Below are 20,385 nucleotides of genomic sequence, written 5' to 3'. Positions count from 1 at the left end.
CGTTGACTACAGATCACACAATGCGGGATTTCGTTATGTGCACCAATTCAATCTCATAGGGAGAAACAAATTGGAGGCAAAAATATATGCAAAAATTGTGGTATGTGTAGTCAGTTTCAATAGTCGTTTTTCGAGGAAGGACAATGATGTTCCGAACTGGATCATATCTGCGTCATACTTTTTTGACAAAGCTCACCCACTCAAAGTACCCAATTCAATATTTCTCAACATTAGGCCTAGAAACAGTATCAGCCTGTTTAATTCATTTTTTTTCATGCTCAATGACAAGAAGTAAGACCTTAAAACAAACTTTGTTTAGCCAGTGGCTTGATTTTTTTATATTCTGAGGTTCTACTTATTAGCCAAGATTAACTGATTAAAAAGATATTTAACTAAGTAAATCATTCCATCAACTAGAAACTTGTTAGTCGCACAATTATCATCAGTTCCAACCATTCATAATTCAATATTATACGATCCAGTGTGATTCTGCATTATAGTCGCAACCGTACAACCGGGTCTTCAGTGCCAGCTTTTGCTCCTTGCAACGATATTTTAAGAGCCCCACCCCCCCCCCCCCTTAATGGTTCACATCATTATTTGTTTTAAACCTTTTACTTAAAGATGATCAGACGACCCAACCATAAAAATTACGGTGCAAAATTGTTTCAGAACTCAAGTGAACGAAAACCCTGAACATTCTGACGTCACGAAAGCCGTGATCAAATTGGGTGACCTTGACCTTGTTAATGATGAAGTATGGGAAGAATTGGCCACTATGGTAACACCACCTCACTCTCATAATGAACGAATTAAAGACGAGTTATAACTAACTAAATTACACCAGTTATAACTAAATTATAAATGAATAAGAAAACCATTAATATCTTTATATTTTTTGCCGATTTGTGCATGGAGAATAATTGGACTGCATAGTCGCAACATTTTGTCGGAGAATTTTAGACAAAGACTTACTAAAGATAACATTAAAGTGAGAACATTAAAGGGATCGAGATAACCCAAGTTGTGGTCCCAGACCGAAAGTCGATATGTCCAGACCCAGATGAACGCACGACGGGGGTGTCGTGCGTTCAAATTTACATTGTCCGGAAACAAGGAAAAACGCACAAAAGTCTGGACATGAACGCTAAAAAGTTCTGATGAACGCACGAAAGAGTCTGGTGAACGCACGAAAGTCTGGACATAGGCACTTTCCGTCTGGGACGGTCTGGATATACCGACTTTCCGTCTGGGACCTCAACCTGGGAAAGTATAAGAAACGACAGCTCAACTGATATTATAGTTAACCAAATTCAATGAGGGTTGAATGGCATCATGAACAACGCGCTTTAAATAACTCTTTCAAAGATTACCAAACTTTATCGAATTATTCGACATGTCAAATTTCAGCTTTTTAACGTTTATATAATTCAAACCTTTGATTGGTTTCATTTAATAAAGTATCCGTTATAAATGTCAACTTTATTTATTCGTGATTCAATTTGTGTAAAAATTATTTAAATTAAAAATTACTTGGTTGAGATTTTGAAATTGATTTTTGTGCTTTAACGTAACATTTTTTTCCTTAGCTCAATAGTTTCGAAATGATGTCGAAGAGCTACATTTGTAAAAAAAAAAACAATATAAATTACGTACTTTAGTGAAATTGAAAATTCATAATTGACTTTCGATTGTGATCATAGACTACCAATCCACGTCACATGTGGGATGTTTCGCCTAGCATGAATACTCTCGTAACAAACTGCAAGACTAAATCCGCACTGGAGAATTTCAAATTTCTGATTTCCTTTATCGCTTTACAATTCGCTCAAAATATTGGTGCCAATCTGACTTAGTAAAATCGGTTTTGGTCCAAGTCTGAACAGCCAAAAAGTGAAATCAATATTTATCTGCTTAAGTACTGATTTTCCATACAATTCGAACTTGACCAGTAATAATTAACACCCGGTTTTTGGTACGGACTGCGATTTTTCACTGTTGTCGAAAATACATATTAACCTCGTGAGAGTTAGAGAGAATTAGCGGCGACTTTAATTTGATAGCATCTATATAGAAGTCTATCGTAACACTGACTGCAGAGTGTAACGACAACTTGCAAATTTTCTCTTTCTCATATCTTGCCTCGAAATCAATGGTTGTATGCGTAGCAAGATTTATATAAGTAGTGTGTAAATTCATTTTAGAGCTCGAGAAATCTGCTTCTCTTACTGCTCAATTTAAAAAAAAAAATTAGCCAAAGTAGCGTAGAAAAATTGACCATTTAGAGCCCAACAAGGATGCTCGTTAATGTGCGTTTGCACATGATGTTCCGACCCGAGCTCATCTACATTTTTGACTTAATTGTCAACCAAATGAAGAGATAACAAAAATAGAAGTTTAAAAAAATCGTTACTTAACCTAATCATTAGTTGAATTACATAATGCCATGCCTCATTACAGCGCTCATAAGATCTGGCATTAAAAAATACTACAAAAAAACAAACAACAAAATAAGCAAAAACAACATTTTCACGGCAAATACTCAATATCTATATTTAAAATCACCTAGTAACAACGTCAAAATGCAATCAGATAAAACCTCAACTACACAAACTTAATTTTCCCTAGCTATACAGTCGATGGAAATTTGCTTAATGAGACTAAGGAACTAGTCGACAAAAAGAAGGAATAATGAGGCGAAATTCGAAAATCAAACAACAATTTTTAAACCAAATGATTTCAAAAGTCTTAAAATTCCTTAGCTTATAACAAAATAATTCCTGATGAATTAACTAATTTTCATTATGAAACCAATAGGACCTAATTTTGGTTAGACTAAGCCATAGAAACGGCTAAAATGCAGAAAAACTCAAAAAATTACAAACAATTTGCGAAAACATGATTTTGCGAAAACACAAAAATCATTAGCTATTATCTGAATAATATGGATTTTTATTCAATTTTTATTTATATTAATTCAACAAAATGTATGATGAAAGAATAAATCAGTTCATTTGGGCCACATTTAAAAAAAATGGGATCTGTTATTGCGCGAATGTGCTAAAAGAAGACAAAAAAAAACAAAATACACCACTCACAAAACTCTTAGTAAAACGCATAATGTCCAACAAACAAAACATCACTTATGACATAATACAACATGATATCAGTAGAAATTTTAATTTTTGAAATACAAGGATTTGGATGGGACCTCTCAATGATGAGAATAAATTACAAGTTGACGAAAAGAACAACAAAAACTGAAAAGTTTAAAAAAAAAATTTGAAAAAGTTTAATATCATAAACTTTGAGACTGTCCGCTATAAACTGACTGCTTCGGGTAACATCAAACACAATCTCATGAGACCGATCAGCATTTTACGGCTACCTAAGACATTTTAAAAAAAAACAGGCGGAAGCAGCAAATTCAAAAAATAATTGAGCGAGAAAAGTATCTAAGCAATTAAAAAGACATTTTGAGAAAAACACTTTTCCAAATTGAAATAACTTTTTAACAGTAATGGGATTCGTCTTTTTTTAAGCATATTGCTTCAAAAAATCAACAAATGTGTACAAAAAATACATTAAAACCCCAAAATTTTTGAGAAAATACGTAGTATCAACGCCATTAAATTTAGTAACTTTCAACGGAAGCTAATAAATACGCTAAAATACGCGTCGATGGGAGAACAAGGATATTTGTTTTTCATAGGTCTTCAATAAGAGGTTACAATAAGTCATCAACTGTGAAAGCAACAAAAAATACAGTCAAAGTTCAAAAATTCAGGAGAAAAGAGCAAGACGAAAGTGTCGAAGCCATTTAAACCATAACCTTTTAGTTGAAAACTTCATCTATGATCCATTGAACGTCCTCTAAAAGCCAATGGGAGCTCTCAATATTAGAATAACATGATAATATATCAAAAGGAACCCGCATCATAAAACCAATAGGTAGAAGATAAAAGCGCTAAACAGATTAGTTTTGGTTACAGTAGAAAAGAAGGGAGTTGCAGTAGAAAAGTCAACCCTGCCTTTACTGAACTTGAATTACAGTTCTCAAAATTATGTTTAAGATTGATGAAAAGTTAAAAAAATCGAAAATTCTTTTTTAAACACTTAACAGCCATTAGCTCTCCACTCAAAACACAAGATAGCTTTATTTAGTGCTCATCACGAAACTTATTGCACTTTTAGTCAACAAGTTTATGCCATAGATCTCCAAAAATTTATAAAACATCAAAAAGAAATTCAAAATTTCATTTAAAATTACAAAAACACGAGTCGAAGCAAAAAAAACTTTAGCGATTCCTTGAAAACGAATTTTCTGTTTATTGGGCTTCATTTGACTGTATTGTAAAGAAAGTTTGTCATTAACGGAACTTCGATATTTAAAGTGACTGGTCTCTAGGTGACTTAAAAAACAAAAGAAATATGAAAAGTTTTCTAAAGAAAATAGCTCTCAAATATATTTCGAATTTTATTGATAGTAAACTTCCTTACGAGACCAGAACTTCAAGTTTTTCTATCGTCTTTTGCGGATAAGGCACTCGAAATTAAATCATTTTGTGGCGTGAAGGGTAATATTGAATTAAAACAAGGATGCTCGTTAATGTGCGTTTGTACATGTTGTTCCGACCCGAGATCATCTACACTTTTGACTTAATTGTCAACCTAATGATGAGATAATTAAAAACAGATGTCTAGGTTTGAAAAAAAATTGTTTCAGAACCAAACTACTAATTGAATTGCATAATATCACGCCTCATTACAGCGCTCACAAAATATGCCAATAAAAAGATTACGAGAAAAAAAAACGAACGCCAAAAAAAGCAAAAACAAAAATTTTTTCCGCGAATGTGAGAAAAGAAACACATACATTGACTACTCACAAAATTTTATGAAAATGGATATTGCTCAACAAAAAAAACATGATTTATGGCATAATACGACATAATATCAGTAGACATTTTAATTTTTGAAATACAAGGATTTGGATGGGACCTCTCAATGATGAGAATAAACTACAAGTTGACGAACAGAACAAAAACTGAAATGTAAAAAACAGGTTTGAGAACGAACAATGCCGTAAACTTTAATTCTAACTTCATTCATTCAATCCTCAATTAGAAGCCTATGAGACCAGTCAGCATTTTACTACTACATGAAGAACTAAAAAAGGCAAAAATAGCAAATTTAAAAAAATGAGCGAGAAAAATGTCAAAGACAATTAAAAAAACTTTTTGGTAAAAATTTTCTAATCTCAGATAAAAGTTTATCAGCAATGGTTTTCTTCTCTTTTTAACAATATCACTTCAAAAAATCAACAAGTATGAACAAATATAATGAAACCACGAAATTTTTGAGAAAAACCGTTATATCAACAACTTTAAACTCATTAGCTTTCAGCGGAAGACAAAAAAAAGCTATGTTATGCCTCAATGAGAAGCCAAGGATATTTGTCAAGCAGAAGTTATCAAAAGAACATCACAATGATTACAAAAAACAACAACAAAAAACAAAAACCAAATATTCAGAAAAAAAGTGTGAGAAGAAAGTGTCAAAGCCTTTTGAGCAATGAGCGTTTTTCTGAAAATTTTAATTATGATCCACTGGACGTCTTCTATAAGCCAGTGGAAACTATCATGTCAATATTAAGACAATGAGATAAGATTTCAAAAGGAGTCAAAATTACAAAAACAAATCCGAAAATTTTATTGAAATTATGAAAACTCGTAGCATTGAAGTCATAAAACCATTAGTTAGCAGATATTTAACCAGATAATATTACCAGATAATATTATTTGCAGTTAATTGGAAGGGGGTCCGGTCATTACTGAGACTGACTTACAATAGGTTTGATAATGGTTAGTGTCCAAAAAACATCTTTTAAGGTCTTAACAGCCATAAATTTCGATACCTCTCAACGGAAGTCAAAAGAGACTTGAAATTATGCCTCAATAAGGAGATAAGGTTGTTTGTTGTTTTTATGGCATCAATAGGACATCAGAATAGGTCTTATGATTATGAAAACAGCAACAAAAGCAGGCAAAAACCAAAAATTCTGTAGAAAAGTGCAAGAAAGTGAAGAAGCCATTCAAACCAAAAATTTTTCAATAGAACTCTATCTATGACCAATGAACGCCTTCTCTGAGCCCCTGAGAACTCGCAATAATAGGATAATGTGATACAATTTCAAAGTGAACCAAAATTACAAAAAAATATCAAAAAAAATTTTAAAAAATTACGAAAACTCGTGGCATCGAAGTCGTAAAACCAATAGATAGAAAATAAAACCACTAGCCAGATTCGTTTTAGTTGCAGTAGAAAGAGTGGAGATCCTGTCATTGCTGAGACTGTTTTACAGTTCACTGAAATAAATTTAGGAGTGGTTGATGTTCAAACAAAATTTATTTTTAACGTCTTAACAGCCATTAAAATCAAGAGCTTCCAACAGAAGTAAAAAAATACACTACCATATGCCTGGATAAGAAAACATGGATGTTTGCCATCAATATGTTATCAATAGCGCATCAAAATAAGTCCTAAGATTATGAAAACAACGACAAACACACGCAAAAACCAAAATAATGCAGAAGAAATTTGAGAAGAAAGTGTCGAAGCCATTTAAACGAGAATCTTTTCTCTAAAAACTTTGTCTATGATCATTCGGACATCTTATTTAAGCCAATATTAACTGCCAAAACGAAGATAATGAGATAAGATTTCATAGGGAAACAAAATTACAAAAAAAAGTATTTTTTTTAAATTACAAAAACTCGTGTTATCGATGTCATAAAACCAATAGTCAGCAGATAAAACCGCTTACCAGTTAATTGTTGTTGCAATAAAAAGGGGGGTCCTTTCACTATTGAGACTGACTTACTGTTCATGAAAATGAGTTTAATATCGGTTAATCAAAAAAATTTGGAAAATTATTTTTTAAAGTCTTGACAGCCCTTAGCTGTCGACTGAAAGCGCTATATAGGATTACCTAAAGCACATAAGAAATCCAAGGGAACTTTTAGTTGGGAACTCTATGCAACAGGAATCCCAATATTCAGTAAAATCTCAAAAAAAAGATCAAAGTTTCACTAAAAATTTCGAAAACTAAGAGTCGAAGACAAAAAAAATTATGAGCGATGCCTTGAGAACGAATTTTTTGTTCATTGGGTATCATTTGACTGTAAATGAGGTTTCTCTTTAATGGAACTTCAATTTGAAAATGACAAGTCTCTGAGTAACTAAAAAACAAAAATAAATAGGAAAAGTTTTCTAGAAAACAGCTCTCAAATTGAATTCGAGTTTTTTTTATAGTAAACTTCCTCACGAAACCAGAACTAGCCTTTTTATCGGTCTACTGGTAACAAAAAATTGTTTCCTTTTGTAGTTTGAAATGTTGTTTTGAAATAATATTTTTATAGAAAAGCCTTAATTTGAACAAAAATTACGCTAAATTGAACAAAATCATGCTAAAAGTGAACAAAATGCCACATGTTCACACAAAACTTTAAACCTCGATAACTCCTCGAAAAATACGAAATTCAAAAAAGATCTTTTTAACTTCGAATTCTATGCTGGACGAGCTTTTTAATGATACCACTCAACTTTCTCTACAATGAATATATCGATCGGCCAAAATTGACTGAACAAAAAAAACCAGTTAAGTATATAGTTCCTCCCCCCACAAGTGGGGTCGGAACAATTACAGAACGTTCATAATATAAAGAAAAATTACACTAAAAGTGAACAAAATTATGCCAAAAGTCATGCCGTGTTCACACAAAGTTTCAATCCTCGATAACTCCTCGAAAAAAAACAAAATTCAGAAAATCTTTTCAATTTCGAATTCTACGCTGGAGGAGCTTTTTAATGATACCACTTACATTTCTCTACAATAAATATATCGATCGGCGATCGGCCAAATTTGTCTGAACAAAAAAACCATATGAGTATATAGTTCCTCCTCCCCCCCCCCCCCCCCCCCCCACCAGTGGGGTCGGAACAAAAAGTGTTTTACTGATAATGCTATCGACCTAATATCTGTACTTACTCTTACTTCTATTCTATCATCGCTGATCTCCTGTTAACTTAAAAATGTTTACATGAAATGATGCCAAATTTTCTCTGGTTTATCTTGAAAATACAATGCTTTTCTTAATAGATGTGGGCTACCTCGTCAGACTCTCGCTTGATCTTTTAGATTAGGTCCCCTCCTATTGCAATATTGCATATTGCATCTTTTTGTTGCATAATAAATCACAAAACAAAAAACACTGCAAGAAACAATAGCTTGCATATCATCACAGCTCTATCAAACAAAAATTATCAGATGCAAAAATAATTGAAGAAAAAAGCCGCAAAAACTTTGAGTTGAAGATTAAAATCAATCGGGAATTTCAAATCGAAGTTTCTTTATATGTTAGCTGGGGTTTGCGATACTGCTTTAACGCTGTTTCTTACTTTACTTACTCATAAATTGGAAAATTGTGATAGTTTTTATAAAATAGATAATGAGTGTCGAATAAGCAATTAAAACTCGAGAAAAATCTAAATAAGTGCAGTTGCGCTTTTTTATTCAATAGAAAACTACTTTATTGCACCCTGGAATCTTTAATTGGTAAAAATGTTGAGGCAGAATAACCTAATGTAAAATGCGCATGAAGTAAAATTGACATGGCTTGACAAAAAACTCTATTTTTTCAACTTAGCTAGCGAGATGAAGGCGAGCAAGAAATAACAAGAGAATTGGATATAAATAGTACCCAAGTTCGAGAGCATGTAATTGACCAGTTGTTGTAATGGTTGGTTCTAGGCTAGCCAGTATTAGACGCTAATTTGAATCACATATTGGTACATTTACGCAGTAGTTGCGCCCGTTTAGGTCCCTCAAATTATAGATAAAAACAAAAGTCATTGAAAGCTATATCCTGACTTCTTGGAAATGCTACTATGAACTATAATTTTCATAAAGTGATGTTTTAGCATAGTTTACAATTTCGATTTCAGGTTTTTCCTTGTTTGACTTTTACAATTAAGGTTATTGCAGACTAAAAGCTGTTTGAATACATGTTAAGAAAAATTGTATTATATATTAGAAAAAACAGGTTCAAAAAATATTTTATTTAAAACTACTTTTCACCAACACCGAGGAAAATGTCATGTTCATTGAAGCTATACAAAAGTTGAGAAGTGGTTCATTCTTTGTATTGATTCACTTCATTCAATAGCTACAAACAGATCTATGATCTTAACCGATTAAGATCACGAAAAGATCACCAAAACAATAGCTTTACTAAAACTTTCCAAGAATCAGTAGACGGCTGCAAATCAAATTAACGGCTAAAAACCTAGAGAATGTTTTGAATACAATTTCAAGTATCATGTGCTCAAATTCACAGCATTCATTTGAATAGTTTGAATTGAGTATCATAACAATTAATACAATTTGCATTAAATCATCTTATTTAATATGAGCTATAAGTCGTATGATTACTACCTGAAGTCATCTGTAAACAATTACTTCCACTCAAAAAACTCCCGAAGCTGATTTCGGAACCAATAATATCGTTTCCCAAGCTGCTCGCCGGATGCTGGTATCCAGACCCAGTCACGACTACTTGTCCCGGTGCTCCAATTTGCGTACTCGGGTTCAAAACTACACCCGATTGAGTTGTGCGTATTTGTGGTTGGGTTTCGGCCGTCACGCGGCTAGGTGTGGGGGTGCACGTTAAGAGAAGGAACATAGGAGGGCTGTTTTTGGGCTTACCCGGGTTGTAAATGGGTTCAGTTTGGCAGTTGCACTGAAGAAGGGAACCGTTGGAACAAATCCACTTGATTGGGGTTGTGGAAGATTGGCGATCGGCAACTGGTTCTAAAATTTTTGCTGACTAGTGACTTCTCTCGTCTGGGGAGAAGTAAACGAATGGAAAAAGCAGTTTTTGTCTATTCCCTCCATCCAGTTCGATGGGTCATATTACAAGTATTAATTTGTCTATTGACCAACGATGAGAAAAAAATTTAAAACAACTACCCAGAAAATATTTGTTGCATATAATTAATATGAAATAATCCTTTGATTATGTGTTGGCAGCGGATATGTTCCTTACAAACTGTCCCAATTTTGTAAATTTGCAAGAAGACGCGTCGTGAAGAAACGTCCCACAAGCAGTTTACGACTGTTGCATAATTTTTTCACACCGTTGCAGGTTTTACTCTGAATCTTATAAACTCTCAGAAAAGGGAGACATCTGCTCTAAAAAACTTAAGGCAAAGAAAGATATAGTAAGAATGATTTATAACTTGGCAATTAATGGACTTTTTCATTAATCAAGGACAAAATTGCGTAAAATTGTGGTTCAGTTCGATATAAATAAACAAAAATTGTTCTCACTGCATATTTAGTTAACCAAACCGTTTCCAGAAATTTTCATGAAATAGAGATTATTTATACCCGGAGGTTGGTGGCAGAGCAAATCAACGCTGAATCACTCTAGAGACATTCTGTTTTTAGGATGACCACTACTCTGTCTATGTCACAATTTACACTGGCCAGTCTTGGTTTTTGAATAAAATCTAATGCATGAAAAACAAAATGTTAAGCGTAACTCCCGCCAACAAGGTTTGCTTTATATGCGAACCGAACTTCCGCGTGTGTACTTGTAAAATTTATTTTTTAAAATTTTTTAGACTAGTGGCTTCTATCCTCGGGACAGAAGTAAACAAATTAAAAAGGATTTTTTCTCTTTTCCCTCCATCAAGCTCCATTGGTTTTTACAAGTATTAAGTTGTCTATCAACCAACGGTGGGATAGTAAAAAAAAACCTGAAAATTTCCGGTTATGCAAAATTGTAAGAATACGCATTTGCAAATTTGCAAGAATATGCGTCGTGAAGAAATGTCCCACAAGCAGTTTACGACTGTTGCAAAATGTTATGGCACCCTATCAAGTTTTACTTCCAAACTCTCCAAAAAGGAGACATCTGCTCTAAAAAACTGAAGCAAAAAAGATTTAATAAGATAGTAAGAATGATTTATTATTGGCAACTACTCGCCTTTTTCAAAAATCAGGGACACGTTTTTGGAAAATTGTGGTTCAGTTTGATATAAGTCAGCAAAAAATATGGTCAATACATATTCAGTTGATCATACAGTTTTCAAAAAAATTCATAAAACAGAGATCATTTATAGCCAGCGTTTGGTGGCAGAGCAAATCAATGCTGAATCACTCTAGATACATTCTGTTTTTAATGGCCACTACTCTGTCCAAGTCACAATTTACACTGGCCATTCTTGATTTTTGATCAAAATCTACTGCAAGAAAAAAATATGTTCAGCGTAACTCCCGGCAAGAAGGTTTGCTTTATATCCGAACTGATCTTCTGCGTGTGTACTTGTAACATTCTTTTTGCGTAGCAAATCGTAAGCACTAAGCTAGTTGGATTTTGTTGTAATTACGTACAAACTAACCTATGTATAAATAGCATGTATACTACTATAGTAAACAACAGTTATAAGCTACCAAAGTACGTCAGTGTGCTCAGGCTTAACTTTAAGGCATGCATAGTTGTCACGCTATACAGTATAAGTTTAGCGTGGGTGAACTCTATGACCTCAATCTAATCATAATGAGGAAAAACTGCACATAAAGAAACTTGAAATATTCTGGAGATGCAATGTTTCCGAAGTGAATAAAGTTTTTGCTTTTGAAATGTGCTGGTTCAGAGCTGAAATGCTCGGGGACTCAAGTTCGGGTAATAATATTTTAAGTGAACTGCTTATTATGACTTTAGTTTAAAAACAAACATTAATTGACGATAACAACAAGCTGTTTCTGCCATGCCTCATTGGCCTGAGTGACTTGATATGAATCTATCACAACCTAACAAACCATGACGAACAAGATTAGCTAAGTCGGAATTTCTAATAAAACTAGTTAAATTATACTAATCTGATTTCTGTTTATTTCACATCCTTTTGGTCATATTTTTTGGCCATTTGGCGTGTCTTGTAATTTTTGTATCGGCTAATACTCCTAGTATGTATATATTTCCCAGCCAAAAAATTCAATTTCTCGTCAGAAAAGAAAATTTTTGCTTCGGCCATCTGAATGTGCACTCAGATTTTTCAGAGAGGATTTCAATCCTCAAGAAGATTTCAATCCATCCAACCAGCGCGTGGTTGAATGCGCTGTTGAAAACTTATTTAATTATTAAATTTCACCATGGTAGAATTAAATTCTAGTTCAGAAACAACGGTTCCAAGACACATGTCGCAAAAACAACAACATACCTTGTGTATAAACAAATCAATGAAAACAATATCACAATTTGGTAAAAAAAAACCACGTTTTTAAATACACAGAATTCAATAAAATTGAAATTAAAATTAGTAGCTTTACAAAAAAAATTGAAATGAAGCTCATTTTGAAAATCATTGAACTTGATAAACACTTTTGTTAAAATGAACCAGATATTGTTTATATGGCTTTTTGGTTCAAAAAATCGACATTAAATGAACTAGTTTTTAGTACAATTTTCTCAAGAAAATTCTGCCATCTGATATGTTTTTTGTATGACTATTTGAAGCAACTCAATTCACATAGATCAATGAAGGCGGATCATCTAAAAACCGGACCTGACTTTTTAATGTTGCTGTCAAAAATAATTGATTTTATTGCCCAATATTTCTGTTTTAAAGAACTTCCGGCAGAACTTTTTAGATTAAATTAGTTAAAATTTTCCTGCATTATTAGCGTTGCCTATTTTCGCGATATATTATCTCAAACAGACTTTCGTAGCTTGCAACTGCACAAAAATTCGCTAATTCATCTCTGTTCAGCAAAATGTTGAGCGTAAACAGAAATATTATATGAGTAGTATTTTTTAGTCTTAATAAAACTGCAATGGGTTTTTTTGAAAATAAATTTTTGAAGAGATGAAATTAATAAATATTAAGCATGCAGTTGAAAGGTTTAACAAAAACAAAAGCGAAATGAAAAAATTGATCAATTTTATCTCAAAACTAGACCAAAATTTCATAACGTCAAATCTTAGAAAAATCAATTTTAACCCAGCGTCTGAAGTCATTGAGAATAATTAAAGTAGATCAGTCTTTAAATAGCGTTTGATAACTGTCTAAATGAAAAAAAAATCAATTATATAACGAGCATTATGCTAGCTGAGGTAGTTTTGATCTGCTTTAAATAGTGTATATCGAAATTCGGCGACTGATGTTGTAGACATAGCAATGTAACCAATCAGATTGCCACACCTGCCGTACATTCATAACAATAATAAGACAAAAGGCATCCTAGATGCAAATCAATTCTTTTTCCAATATCTCAAAAAGGCATTTTGAAAGAAACTTTAAACATAAAAGGTTGTTTCTATATTATTTTTCTTTGCTCTATTAATAGAAATATTTTTTTGCTGATCAGAATTCAAATTCGTGTGACTTTATCTGATCTTTTTGATCAGAAAAAAGAAGCATACACAGGCTAGTCTATCCAAACGTTTATGATGCAATTTGTTTAAAGACTTTGAACGGCAATAGTGAGTTCAATTGAGACAAACAACAACCATGTATATTGCCACCCTGTTGTAAATTGTAATCGACTTTGAAAAACGAAAACCTCTCCTGCGACACATAAACAGGCTGTATATCCCTCTTGTACTCGCTCAGATTCAGTGTTCAGAAGTTAGTTAATATGATCGCTACTAACAATAGATTACTAAACCAATCTGAAAACGAATTTATAACATTGTACCTGCTGTCATTAATTGGTGCAATGAAAATGAGTCTTCGCAGTGAACAAGTGAAACTGCACTTTCGCCCACCAACTGTGCAGGAGTTTTGCCCAGCACGCCAGCCGTCCTGTGAACAATTTTTATTTTTGACATATGATCTGAACAATTTATCAATGAAAAATAGTTCAACGTGACCTATTATGTAATTATGCTATTAAATAGAACTGAAATTTTCAAAGTGAATATTCAACCTATTACCCAAACTTGCTACCCGCTGCCTTGCGTACCCAAACTTATTACATAATCATAAAGTAAAAGTCTCAACCATGAAAGACTGATAAAATAATAAGAAATACGAGTTATGAAGTATGATCAAGCGAAAGCCTGGTTATGGTTAAGAAAAACTGTAGTTGATATTTTCGACAAAGTGATCTGGGATACATGCGACAAATGATCTGGTTGAATATACGACCAGTTTTGTTTTTGGTAACTATGATTCAGTAATTTGTTAATGTAATCCAAAATGCTTTCTATGGAGTGAGCTTTTGGTTCAGTCAAAACTCAGTTAATAATACTAAAGAACAAAAAATAATAAACTTGAACTCTCAACGTCGCCACGATGTTTAAACTGGTAACTATGATCGTCTTTAGCGCATTATTAATTAATCAACATTGAATCACTAATTAAAAAAGTTTAACAATTAAGTTCAGTACAAAAAAAGTTTAACAATTAAGTTCAGTTTAAAAAATCAAGTTTCGCGACCTGTGATCTGCAAAGGTGATGATTCCCTCCAATGACACTCTCAGCAGGAATTCCATCTGATGTCTGGGATCCAGGTCTCTCGCCGCACTTGTGGAGCTTTCAGCGCAATCTGGTCTGTTTATATCTTGCTTTGGACCTCCTGGGACTTTGAAAAGGATCTAGTTTCCAGATATTGCATTTTGGAGACAAATCAGAACACTATTTCAATACTTTTTTGTCCTGCTTGTCTGAAATAGTTTTTGCTGAAAACCGCTCCCCCTTTGAGCGTTGAAATGATTCAAAGCAGCATTGTTCCGATCCCGCCTCCAAGGTGGAACTATATGCTCAGCTGATTTTACAGTCAAATTTGGTGATGGATGTAGTTATTGTAGATGGTTGTAAGCGGCAACATTAGGGAGCCCGTTGAGCGTAAAATATATAAGTAGTTTTTTTAATTCGTTTTTTTCGAGGTGTTATCTAGGTTTAAATTTTTGTTGAAAAATTTGACATCTGACGTTATTTTTTACACATTTAGTGTCCTTTGTGAATCAATTTAAGAACTTGAAACGTGTTTTAAAGAGACACAGAAAGGCTTGTTTTGATCTCATAATGGGTTTTTAAACAAGAACGAAAATGGCTTTTGTTGAAGTGCTTTTTTAAAATTTCTTTCCTTTCTTCTCAATTTTTCTTATCAAGATCTCTATTACCTTCAAGTGAGTCCCAATGAAGACATAAAAATTGTCAACGGAAGAACTCATAGTTTTGATGGCTTCAACTCTAGTTTTTTATTTTTGAATGAAATCTTCAGTTTTACCAGCATTTGTTGTTATTTTGTAGTCGGATGACTTAGACCCGTTCAACATGAACCCAACTGATTTCGGAAAGAGGTAAAGGTGAATCTATCAAATACTTTCAGTTGTTAATAAATAGCGCTTAAGTTGTAAAATACATTTTTGTGCAAAAATCTTTACAATTTTAATCCTTTTTCCGTCAGTTTTTCGCTTAGTCTCTTCAATGGCAGATCTTAAGTAACTGATAAAATTTAAAAATATTTGTAAAATTACTCAAATTATATACTGAAACTAATGATCTTCTGACCTTAAGATAAGAGTTCTCATAAAGTTTTCAAAATTTTTGGACATTTTCACATATTTAGGGTTCATCTCTGGTGTCTTGTCACACTGAGTTTATTCTCAGGCCTCATTGGCGTAGAAAACATGCCGAATTAAACTAGTTTAAAGTTTTGAGTAAATGCGTAATGGTCTCTATGGCATCGACGCTCTTTTCAAGCACAATTTTTCTTTGTTCAGTTTCTTTTGGAATCATTTTTTTAAACTGATTTGAGATGTTTTTTAGTCTAATGTCTTTTTTCTTTAATGAAAAGTCTCATTGATCGGATTTTTTGGTGCTAGAAATAAACATGTCGTAGGACTTCAGCAGACAAGTAAGTGCTTTTTGACATCTAATTGACTTGTTTTCAACAATCAAAGTGATTTTTTGAAATGTGCCCTTTTTGGTTTCTCGTTGCCGACTTGTATAATAGTGTAATTTATGACAGATCAAACTTCTGTTAAAACAAACACCCATTTTTTTGTTATTTTATGCATTAATTGATGCTTTTGCGCCTGTGGCATTATGTGTATTCATAAAAACTTTGTGAGTTTAATGTTATAGTCTTTTTTAAGTGATTTTTTAAAACATACCCGGCAGATTGCCGGAAAATAGCCGCCGTTGATTCCAATAAGCATGATTGGGATTGAAATAACAGAAGATATTGAAAAAAAAGATTTTTGTACAAAAACATTTTTTTAAGTCCGATTTATTTTGATGGCATTTCGTAGTTGGACATACTTCTGTTTCTTAGAGAGAGGCTACAGGGGCTACTATCAATAACAATAAGCATTAGAGAGAGGTTACTAATACTTATAGGACCGACGTTCAAATAGCGGGCATCTAAAATTGGGCTTTATGGGTTTATCCCGTTTCTATTTCTGACTTCAATTTTTTATACTGACTCTGTTCATTTTGAATTGCTTTGCTGAGCAACTGATGTTCAAAATCACTTTTAGCAGAATGAGAGAAGAGAGAAACTAGCCTAGAGAAGTCAAAAAGATTTCACGCAAAATGTTGAAAAGGCGGCAAAATGAGGTAAAGCGAAACATTTTTTTATTCGACGAAGTAAAAAAAAAATAGGAGCGCTATAATAGCCGGCTGAGAAGATGAGGGCGGCTATTAATCAAACTTTCTTTATTTTTCTGGAGATTGTTAAATTTGTTTAAACCACTTTTTCGTTACTTTTGATTCTGAAAAAATAGCCTACAAATTCTTTGAGAATACAATTTTCTGCGATAATTTTGGATGGTTCTGGCAAGACTATGAATACTGGCAGGATTTCTCCGAGTTGTAAAGCCTGTCTTTCATTCATTTTTTTATAATTAATTTTCTTCATACAGCCCATTATTGTTTTGACCATGGATCATATATCCTGCAAGAGTTTGAGCCGTTCATCATTAGGGTTGGCTAACCGACAGAAATAAAAACTCTGAAAATATTCAGAAACCACAGTAGATACCACAAAATTAGAGCGTAGAGAACATCGGTCTCTGACAAGAACTTTTGGCACTGGTTTTCTCTAGTATCGTTTTTTGTTTGCTGCTCATCTTTAAAAATCTATACAACTTTTAGTCTAGGCTGTGCTTTGAATAGCTATGACTTAATCTTTAATGAAATCTTCTAGGAGGCAAAGATTACGTTCTGCTGAATTAACGAGAACAGCCTTGATAATGCTGCTTTTGTAAATTAACACTGTAATAGAACAACACATTTATAGGTTTTAACCAAGTTCAACTCAATTAAATTCTACCCATAAAAAATCTTTTAAGCAGCCATTGTCATTATCGACTCCTATTCTATAGTTTTGATCGACATATGCAGTTAGTTTACTGGAAACAAGACCCAAATGATCCTGGATTCTGGCCAGTCCTACAAAACATCCGCCACCTGTCATTGACAACTGCTGAGGGTCAAAACAGAGTCCACTGTTAGCTGATGAATCTAAACAAAAATGTGAACAAACTTACTCAGTTGGTGTAGCAGCCGCAACTTCAGCATATCTTTCTGGAATCGTTGCAAAAGTGGGTAAAATAATGCGAAGAAAAGAGTTACATGACTATAAGAAAAAAATATTGCGTTTTGTAAATTTTATGCCTTTTAAAAAAGTTAATTTTACTCGTGTAGACCTGAGTCGAAGACTTTTGAGAACTTTCTAAAAAAATCATAAACAATGTATAAATAATTTGCACAAATATTCATTTTTTAAGCAGCTTTCAATTTAAAAAAATCGTATGATACTCCTTCATTAATTTGTAAGAACTTGTGATCACTTGGGTTAATTTTTTAGCAGTTTGTAAAGACTTCCATCAATTTATAACCTGTTTACACTTTTTATACATTAATTTATTACCGAGATTAAAGTAATCATACCATAAAGGGAGTCTATAATTTTTTTGAAGGAGATCTATAATTCCAGCCCACAAAGATGGCCATAAGATAACAGTTAAAACGTTCCCTTATGTCTATTAACATCGAACAAATAGATTTGTTCTGGAGCAAAACATGCAGTTTTAACTTATGCTCCTCAATAATAAACTATCCAGGCTTAGGTACCAGATAGAAAGTGGATATCTTTAGATCGAAGATCAGCGCATGGGGGGGGGGATTTGTTCACCCACTAGACATGAGCGCAAGAAAGTTTAGGGAACGTACAAAATCCTGGACAATTTCGAATCTGGCACTTTAGCCTGGATAATGCAGCTTTTGGGCCTCAAAAACGGATTTCGTGAACCTGACTTTGATAGCATGTTTCAATAATTTCACTGACCGCGATGAAATCCGAGTGTGCTAGAATTCTGCAGATGCTGAGGCGGAATATTCCACTGTTTGATGTATCCACTGACTTGTGCCACTGAATAAAGTCCACTTTCCGTCAAATCTGCTCCCACTGGAATTCCACCAAATCCACCCAGCCCATTGAGACCGGTTATATCAGGCTGCAAAACGATAGAATCTAAGTGATGTAAATAAAAAAAATATTATCAAGTCTGCATGTTTTCGTAAGGGCGGTAAACTATAAATGATTTACTATTATCTAATCAATTTACATCACAGACGCCAATGCTAATAGCGATTGCAAAAACACAGAAAGAAAATTCTTTTTGACGCAATATGCCTGGTTTATACCTTTGCCCATCATTGTTCTTCAACAGTACTTTAACACATTTGGGACATTTGCGTTGAAAATCTTTTGCTACCGTTAAAAGCTTGCCAATTCCGTGTCTTAATCCAAATGAAAACACTCACGTGCACATTTTAAATTGCCAAAAGAGAATTTATAATGTCAGAAATTGCTAAATACTTAGCCATAGAAGTTTTGATTTCCATGAAATTTCGTAATTTTAAAACGTGCACGAAAACTGTACAAGTTGACGTTCCCACAAACAACAGATCATTACGATGCAGATGTACACCCCAAAATTTCCGCCCTAATAAAATTGGCTCGAACATGAGTTACATATAATGAACGAAATTAGATGACATCCTTTGTATCTTAATTTTCGCAAAAGGGGTTCCGCCAATTTTGCGAAATAAAAGAACATTCGGGTCTTTCCCATTATAGCCCCCCCCAGCTTAGTGGGCATGTAACTTATAGCCCCCCCCCCCCCAGATGAAAATTCATAACCACCTCTTTAACACAAAATCGGAAATCGATGTAGGCGAGCCACTAAATTTAATAACCACTTCTTTAACACAAAATCAGAAATCATTGTACGCGAGCCGCCGGATGATGACATGGGCTTGCCCATTATATTTGATTTTAGTTGACTTCTCATAACCGCATTTCAGCTGCTACAGAGATAATACGAAATGACTCCTATGAACTTAATGAAAATTGTAGAAACCTGCAAACATAAACGGGAAACAATAGCGATTGGAAAATTCCAGCATTCGATACTGGAACAAAACAAAAACTTGTAACCAACAATTGTAAGCATAAATGATGAATTTAATTGTATGCTATAACTTGATTTTTGGGGGGCTATAATTTTCTGGGGGGGGGCTATAATGGGAAAGACATAACATTCGGTGCAAAAAGTAGGTAACAAATTTTGTAGTACGTTTCCGCTATAAATTGATACGTAAATTGAGCGGATGCGTGATACAACTTGCAAGAAAAATAGGTTATTAAGTTTGTACTTGTATTCCGCGGCTAAAATTAGGACACTTTTGCGAACACGGGAGACGATATTCTCTTCCATTTTGCCGGTTTCTGCTAAAGTAGCTATTTTCCTTAATATTGTACCACTTTCAATGTATTAACATAGTAAAAACGAACACGAGATACACACATCGGGCATATCTGCCCGTGACGATTTGGGTATACCTCTGCACTGTAATGATGAAGGGCTTGGCACCGGCTCTTGGGCTTAAGGATCAGACAAGATAAGAGCAAAGTCACACTCGTCAGGTACAAACGCATGCCAAAAAATAATGGCGGTGCGGGCAATATTTTCTGCGTTATCTGCTAAGCTCGCAGCAATTGAAAATTATCGACTGATAGGCTTGTCGAGATTTATTGGCGTCAAGTGAAGCAAAGCGCTCCGATTATATAAAAAGACGGACAGTCAACCACGGGATACTTCTTCAAATTCAGTGATAGCTCATCAGTCAACTGAGGTGTCAATAAGTGCATTTGCTCTTTTTTATTTAGAAAAAAATGGCATCACGGCAAAAGATACAAAAGCACGCTAGAAGCAATTATAAAAAATTAACAGAAGCATCCGTTAGTGCATAACAGGGCAATTTTGAAAAAAAATTTCCCCTTTATTCCACGTTCAAAGT

At 33.7% G+C, this 20,385-nt stretch overlaps 4 protein-coding genes across 4 annotated transcripts in view; 2 read left to right on the top strand and 2 right to left on the bottom strand.

Moving 5' to 3' along the window:
• Positions 1-1,569, top strand: part of LOC142351144 (uncharacterized) — a 31,778-nt gene extending 30,209 nt beyond the window's left edge. Inside the window, exon 9 of the mRNA XM_075403260.1 lies at positions 673-1,569. Within this exon, the coding sequence (XP_075259375.1) occupies positions 673-829 (157 nt within the window). The 3' untranslated portion in view covers positions 830-1,569. The remainder of the gene's footprint in view (positions 1-672) is intronic.
• The window catches only part of LOC142350808 (uncharacterized), a 201,774-nt gene that overhangs the window by 54,200 nt on the left and 127,189 nt on the right, over positions 1-20,385 (top strand). The window lies entirely within an intron of this gene.
• Positions 9,465-18,819, bottom strand: LOC142350462 (uncharacterized). The gene is made up of 6 exons (XM_075402311.1): positions 18,727-18,819; positions 18,368-18,536; positions 17,443-17,541; positions 14,509-14,653; positions 13,766-13,872; positions 9,465-9,871 (listed from the first exon to the last, which is right to left on the bottom strand). Exons 3-6 carry the CDS (start codon positions 17,492-17,494, stop codon positions 9,465-9,467), a joined length of 711 nt encoding a protein of 236 aa, XP_075258426.1. The 5' UTR covers positions 17,495-17,541; positions 18,368-18,536; positions 18,727-18,819.
• The window catches only part of LOC142350461 (uncharacterized), a 5,705-nt gene continuing 3,679 nt past the window's right edge, over positions 18,360-20,385 (bottom strand). The window contains exon 3 of the mRNA XM_075402310.1: positions 18,360-18,536. Coding sequence (XP_075258425.1) covers positions 18,360-18,536 — 177 coding nt within the window. The remainder of the gene's footprint in view (positions 18,537-20,385) is intronic.

Source organism: Convolutriloba macropyga, chromosome 12 (assembly GCF_964194025.1).
Source record: "Convolutriloba macropyga chromosome 12, txConMacr16.3, whole genome shotgun sequence".
In the NCBI taxonomy this organism is placed as follows: Eukaryota; Metazoa; Xenacoelomorpha; order Acoela; family Convolutidae; genus Convolutriloba; species Convolutriloba macropyga.
This window is presented reverse-complemented; position numbering and strand designations above follow the sequence as displayed.